Below are 7,280 nucleotides of genomic sequence, written 5' to 3'. Positions count from 1 at the left end.
GAGAGAGAGAGAGAGAGAGAGAGAGAGAGAGAGAGACAGTGTGAGTAGGGAAGGGTCAGAGAAAGAGGGAGACACAGAACCCAAAGACAGGCTCCAGACTCTGAGCTAGCTCTCAGCACAGAGCCTGACGCCGGGCTCGAACCCACCAACTGTGAGATCATGACCTGACCCGAAGTTGGATGCTTAACCAACTGAGCCACCCAGGCGCCCCAAATTTATTTATTTTTGAGAGAGAGAGAGCATAAGTGAGGGAGGGGCAGAGAAAGAGGGAGACGCAGAATCCAAGGCAGGCTCCAGGCTCTGAGCTGTCAGCACAGATGTGGGGCTTGAACCCACAGACCACAAGATTGTGACCTGTGCTGACGTCGGACGCTTACCTGACTGAGCCACCCAGGCACCTCCTACACTGGTGCATTTCAAATAGGATTTGATTTTCCAAAAGTCAGTTTCACAAAACTGTTTTTCTGACGTATGTTCTGGCTGTCCTGGAATTCCTCCAGCACTGGCATTGTCTTCCTCTTGGTCCCCAGCAATGTGTGAAGACCCTCTTCCGCTGTTCTTGCTTCATGGCGTGGGAGTTGCCAAAAAGAGCTTATAGCCGGAAGTCCTGGGACAACCAGCAGCAAATGGTGGCCAAAATTTGCAAGTACCTTGTGAGTGCTTTCAAGACTAAGTGGTTCCTGACGAGTGGGCTGGAGGGGGCAGTTTTTTCCTCTTCTCCTCCTTCTTTTCGCACCAGCATCCTGGCTGGCAATTCCACGAAGGCCCACAGGTTGTTGGCTTCTGAACGTGCGTCTGCATGTTCTGGCTGCTCACTTGTAGCGTCCCTCTCCGGGGGCTTACCAGAAGCCTTCCTGGTGAACCACACACACTTCAAGCTCAGCGTGCCTCTTCTGAGCTTATGGCCTTCCTTCCCTCTTGGGTTCTGCTCTGTCCCTTTGGATCCCCAGAGGAGAAACCTGGAATTATCCTCAACTCCATGTCCATCACCTTCTACATTTGATCAATCTTTAATATCCTAAATAGCACTGCCTGGCTCTTTTGGCCTTGAATTTCGCCTCTTCTGATCCCATCCCTACTCGGGCCACCAGAGCAGTCTAGCTCAAACACGAGTCTGTCTGTATTATTCCCCTGCTTCAAGAGCTTCATTGACTCCCTTTTTTGCATCAGCAATTGCCAGGATGTATTCCTGTGACACCCATTCTGGCAAGAAATACCCTTGAGGGGAGAAAAGAGGCTATAAGGTGAATGAGTTTTAGAAACACGACCTCTTCCTCTTCCTCTTGGAGGGTTGCCACGCCATCAGGTCGTTAAAGGCTCTGAGATGTTCTGTGCTGAGGTTTTTCGTGGTGGTCGGAGCCATGGTTTCCCCAAGTTATTTATTTATTTTAAGTAGGTTCCATGCCTACGTAAACTTGAACTCACAACCCCGAGATCAAGAGTCGGATGCTCTACTGACTGAGCCAGCCAGGCACCCCTTCCTAAACTTATTTAACCACAGAAACCCCTTTCTAGGTAACACCTGAGGGTGTCCTGAGGTAGGAGCGGACCACGAACACATGATAAACATGCCCTGCAATTGCAGCCCTGTCCTGCTGCTTAACATTTGAGAAGCTTTGCCATCTGGTCCCATCTACCTTTCCTCTTGACACAGGCCAGGCTCCCCAGGGCGCAGACTCTGAGACAGAGATTAGCACGCAGAAGGTTTACTAGGATGCGCCCTTGGGATCAATGCCTGCAGAAGGGAGGGCAGAGGCAGGAGGAGAGGTCAATCTGGAGCGTAGCTTTGGGGGAGACCTCAGCCAGCACTGCAGTGAGAGTCCCCACATTGGGCCCAGGGGCCAGGGTTTTACACCCCTGTGTCCATTTGTTACTGGACACCAGCCACCCTGGGAAGGGACATGATCTTGGGCCAGCAGTTCCCTTCAGCGGAGGCATTGCTGGGGCATGAAATCCTTCATACCAGCCTGGGCAGGGGAGGCCAGCACCCTGCATGCCAATCTAACAAAAACATGCAGAGTAACAGACTGTTCCTAGGATTATGACAAGGGCTGGACACCACCATTATTAGTACTGCTCAAAGCCTCTGCAATGCAGTGTCTACTATGATTACCATCATTCCCAGAGGGAAAAAGGAGTTCTGGAGGAGGTGTTTGGCCAGGGCGCTAGTTCAGATACCTACAGAGACCAGTTCCCCGGGCAGAGAATGGTCGTGTGGTGGGGGCTGGTGGCGACCTGGAGGGCCAGGAGCTATTCAAAGCATGAGTGGGTGCTCCGGCTTCTTGCTGGGTCCTCCAGTTTCACCAGAAAAGCTAGAAACCCAAAATTTTACAAGACATTAGTTAGCTTATGACCTCTGTGTTAGACCCTGGTAGATTCTGTTTTGTTTGCAGATATTTATTTATTTAGGGAGGGGAGGGGCGGAGATAGAGGGACAGAGAGAATCTTTAGCAGGCTCCATGCTTAGCGCAGAGCCTCAAAGCAGGGCTTGATCCCACGACCCTGGCATCATGCCCTGAGCTCAAATCAACTGAGCTCAACCGACTGAGCCACCCTGGTGCCTCTAGATTCTGTTTGTGCTCTTCCAGCACCAACAAGTTTGCTCATGTGAAGGTCAGCTTCTAGCCTTAGCTTTAAGAAAGGACCAGTAACCCATTCATCCCTTCATTCATTCGTCCAACGCTTCCTGGGATCTATGACACACCAACCTTTGTCCGGGGTGCTGAGGTCTCTGAGCTGAGAGAGCTGGCCTCCTCTCTTGAGGGGACTCAGTGGGGGAGATAGATACAAATAATCATTGCACACCGTCATAGGTTTGCAGAAACATGAAGAGTGGCGAGAGCAGCTCTGTCTGAGGGTCGTGAGAGGCTTCAGGGAGGAGGTGGCTTCTGAGATGTGCTTCAAGGGATGAGAAAGATTCATCAGATGGAGTGGGAAGGGCACTCCAATCAGGAACACTCGCTAGGACCAAGCATAGATCTGGGGATAGCGGGGCCACATTCTGGCACTGAAGCAGAGTGTGCACAGCAGGTGTGGGGACAGTGGTGGAAACTGAGGCTGAGGGGCATGATCGTGAAGGCTTTGATGCCAGGCCCAGAGTAGATTGTTAACAGGAGAGTAACCATATTAGGTTTTTCTTCATCTCTCTCAAAAGCCTCTTAGCAGGATGCCTGCTCCCTAGCTACTCCTTGATCGAACTCATCCTGAACACCACTGTCAGACTATTTTGCCCAAAACATTGCTTTGTCATTGTTCTATCAAGAATAGATGTTGGCTTCCTATTTTCTAATGCATAGGTAAGGCTTATTCCTGTCTGGCAGTTTATTCTTCACTGCTCTGTAACTTGAATCCTTCACCCTGAACAAACCTATCTCTTTACATATCATGTCCCTTGCATGCCATGTCCATTCTTACTGGGCTAGAATTTTTTTAAATTTTTTAACATTTATTTTGAAGAGAAATAGAGAGACAGAGTGATTAGGGGAGGGGCAGAGAGAGAGAGAGAAAGAGAGGGAGACACAGAATCCGAAGCAGGCTCCAGGCTCTGAGCTATCTGTCAGCACAGAGCCTGATGCGGGGCTCAGACCCACGAATTGTGACATCATGACCAGAGCCGAAGTCGAATGCTTAACTGACTGAGCCACCCAGGCTCCCCTAGACTGGACTTTAATCTTTAGAACTTACCTTTGAGCTGTAGCAGGGGTGGACTGGAAGAGGATACACCCAAGACAGGAAGACCATGGAAACGCTTGTTGCAGTCTGCTAAGAATGGATGAGGCCCGGCCTCTGGGGGTCTCGGGCAGAGGCCAGGATGGTGGCAGAGAAGTTCAGGAGGCAAGGGGCCAGGGCTTGGCTGCCTGACAGGGTCACCATCCCTAGCTTTGGGAGGGGGGATGGGTAATTAGTGCCTCTGAGGCCCCACCCCTCTTGGGCTTTCTCTTTATCTCAGGTGACGACCCACAGAGACAGCGCCTTCATATTCCTCAGCCAGAGCCTGGAGTATGCCAAGAGTTCCCGGGCCTCCCTCCGGAAGTCCTCAGTCATATTCATAGGTAACCCTGCAGAACTAGATTTGCACCTCGGGCTCTGCCTGCCCTCTGTTTTGCTCCCCCAGCCCTGGAAGGAGGCTGCCGGCTCTCCGGGCACCTGGAAAGTGCTTCCCCTTGGCCAGCAGACAGTCATGGTGCCAATTAGAAAGGTCTCCTTTCCTCCAGATCCCTGCTTCGGAAGTGGGCCACAGGGTGGATCTGGCCTGGAGTCCTTGTGCAGGTTACAACCTTGGCAACTGCACAGTGGACCTGCTGTTTCACTCCTCCCTCCCACAGGCCCAGCAGGAGCCTACCATTGATTGTGGTGAGAGGGGCCAAGCTGGGCCATAGAAAGTGTGAAGTAGAATCTCAGCTCCATGATCCCCTTTCTGTGTGACCCCAACTGAGTCCTCTGTGCCCAGTGAGCCACAGTTTCCTTACCTGTAAAACGGGATTAACTCCTGTTTCACAGGTTAGATGAGAATATTTTTTTCATAATGTGAAGACTGGCCAGTCAAGATTGCTCTCAACATGAGCTCACTCCACATTTCCCCAGAACAACTAGATTCCTCTCATTCGGAATACCCACCTGACCCCAGACCCTTCTGATGGCAGGTGGTACTGTCTCCTCCCAGATACTCCCCTCCTCTGCCCCAAATATCCACACACTCCTCCACCAGGTGCACAGGAAATGGAGAGGATGATGTTCTCAGCCCTCACTTTGCGACATTTCTTTTAGTTCTTTTCCCCAATTCGCTTGTGGTTTGCATCCATCCAGTCGCCCTGCACCCATTCACTGGCTCATTTAGCAAACGTTCCTTGATGCTCCACTGTGTGTCAGGCACCACGCTTAGTCTAGAGAAACAGAACCTTCTGGAGGTGATGTGGATGGCAGGGGTGGGGGTGTGCCATGAACCTGACCCATGCTAGGACAGAGGAGCAACGCTCAAGACTGGGGGCATCCCTCAGAATGTGGGGGTCTGCCCAGAGGAAGCTTCTCACACAGAGCGCCATTATTTCCTAAATGCTGACTTCTCTAATCTTGCTCCAAATTAACCACATCTAATAGTGATGGTGTTCGACAGCCTTGGGGGGGCGGGTTCTCTGTGCCAGAGGTCTGTGCTGGGGAACCAGAGCAGAGTAGAGGCCGCGTCCGCCACAGACAACCTCTGGCCTGGTGCAGGGTTCCTAACCTCTTGCGGGTTTGTGAAACCTTGAAAGAAGCTATGAACACTTTCCCCTAGGAAAACACATCCATGCAAACAGTGGTGCATGTGATTTAAGATCCTCAGAGACTCCTCTTCCCACTTCCCCACCCCAAGTGCATCTAAGCCTGAGACCCCTGGGCTGGCAGGAGATAAAAGTCACAAAATACATCTAGGTATATGCAGATGAGAGAAATTCAGATACTCCGGGAACCCAGAGAGACCCCTAACCAACCCTGGGCGCAGGGTCAGGAAGGATTTCCTGGAGAAGTAGCCATGTTAAGCTGAATATTCAAGGATAAATAGGAGTGAGTCAGGCAGAGAGATGTGGGACGGGGCCTAAGGAGAGGTGGGAGGTACGGCCTGACCCATCCAAGGGCCTGCAGGTACCCTGGGTGCCACGCATGCAGGCTGGGAGCGAGGGAGGGCTGGACAACATGGCTGAGGAGCGGAGTCTCATTCCCTCCAGGGCCCCACCAAACACCTGCTTGAAAGGTGTGCAAGGCGCTCAGTGTCCATCACATTATTGCTGCTCAAACTCCCTGGGGAAGGGGCCAGCTGAGGCGGCAACCTCCCCGAGTCTCAGACGAAGACACTAAGGGCCAGCCTGGATAAGGGACCACCGAGGGCCACACTGTCAGAGTCAGCTCTGGCCCAGATCCTGTCCTTGTCCTAGTGCCATCCCTGTCCTCTGGGCCGGCCATCTCTCCTGGGACTCCTCTTGGGGAGTCCTCCCAGGGTCAAAATGAAGGTCTCTGTTTATGTCCTCATTCGTGGGTCTCGAGGAGGGTGGGAGAGCTTCTCTCAGGAGGTCTGGTCTGGGGCCAGGGATTGGAGTCAGGAGGTGGATGCACTCACCTCCTGGCTTCCACTCAAGGGTCCCTGGTCCCCTGCATGGAGAGCATGATGACAGAAGACTGGCTGAATGAAGTGAAAGCAGGTAAGTCCTGCCCTGCGTCTTTGAGATCTCAGGGGCCAGTGAGAGAATGAGTGGGCTCACAGTGGGTGACAGAAAACAGAGGAGACAGGTTCCCAAAGCAGGGGCCTCGGCTCATTCCAGCTGTGCTGGTCTTCATCCCTGGTGAGCAAGGTCAAGTACCCTGGGGTCACCAAGACACAGGACACACAGTCCCACGCTAGGGAAGGTTACAATTTAGGAACCAGGCTAGAAAACAAGTCCAAAAACATTTAGTCCAGAGCAAGTGGTCCGGACTCTTCATGGGGGCAGATTCGTTTTGTAACTAGGGAAACTGAGGAGGCTGGCGCAGTCCAAGAAGGCTTCCTGAAGGAGGCAGGTTTTAATTCAGGCTTCCAAAGGCAGGAACAGTTTGAAGGGCTGGGAGGAAGATGAGATGAAAGGATGCTAAATAGAATGCCTAAGCCAACACATGGGAGTGAGAAGGGAGGATCTGAGGCAAGACCTTTGTGGGGTATCTGGTCTTAACAAGCGGCCTTTCCCCTCCCCACAACCCAGCTCTGGACAACCTGAGACATGACCTAGAAGCATCAGTGTGCATCTACGCGGCCCAGGCCCAGGACCACATCCTGGCCAGCTGCTGGCGCAACTCCTGGCCGCTGCCACATGGGGACTCGTGGGTGTGCAACCCGGCCACCATGCACCACTGGAGCCCTAGCTGTGAGAACCTGCCCACTTCCCACCAGCGGCGCTCCTGGATCATGCAGGCCCTGGGCTCCTGGAAGATGGCCTTGAACCAGTGATGTGCCTGAGCCCCCAGCCCTCCCCAGGGGCAGCCGCGGCCACAGCCATGCCCATGATAAATGCCACGTGGCTTACCTCTCCCCCTGAGTGTTTCCTCATGGGGGACGCCCCACACCCTGGGGCAGCCGTTGCTCTGTGCAGCGTATCTGAGATGAGCATGACCTTCATTGAGGACTCAGTCAACATTTACAGACACACCCGGGCTATTTCATCCACACTTTATAGTGGGGAAGCCGAGGTGAAGTGGCTTCCTCAAGGCCACAGAAAAAGTCCACTTTGTGCCTCAGTGTCCCCTCCCCCATAGAGAGGTTAGAAGAACAACAGGAG

The 7,280-nt window shown here is 52.8% G+C and overlaps 1 protein-coding gene across 1 annotated transcript in view; it reads left to right on the top strand.

Annotated features, from left to right (window-relative positions):
• Positions 1-7,033, top strand: part of MROH7 (maestro heat like repeat family member 7) — a 52,813-nt gene extending 45,780 nt beyond the window's left edge. The window contains exons 20-23 of the mRNA XM_029945825.1: positions 441-653; positions 3,950-4,052; positions 6,111-6,173; positions 6,708-7,033. Of these exons, the coding sequence (XP_029801685.1) occupies positions 441-653; positions 3,950-4,052; positions 6,111-6,173; positions 6,708-6,952 (624 nt within the window). The 3' untranslated portion in view covers positions 6,953-7,033. The remainder of the gene's footprint in view (positions 1-440; positions 654-3,949; positions 4,053-6,110; positions 6,174-6,707) is intronic.
• The last annotated feature ends 247 nt before the right edge of the window (positions 7,034-7,280 follow it).

The sequence above is a fragment of the Suricata suricatta genome, chromosome 8 (genome assembly GCF_006229205.1).
Source record: "Suricata suricatta isolate VVHF042 chromosome 8, meerkat_22Aug2017_6uvM2_HiC, whole genome shotgun sequence".
Taxonomy (NCBI): domain Eukaryota; kingdom Metazoa; phylum Chordata; class Mammalia; order Carnivora; family Herpestidae; genus Suricata; species Suricata suricatta.
The sequence above is the reverse complement of the archived record's forward strand: the minus strand, read 5'-3'. Positions and strand labels throughout refer to the sequence as shown.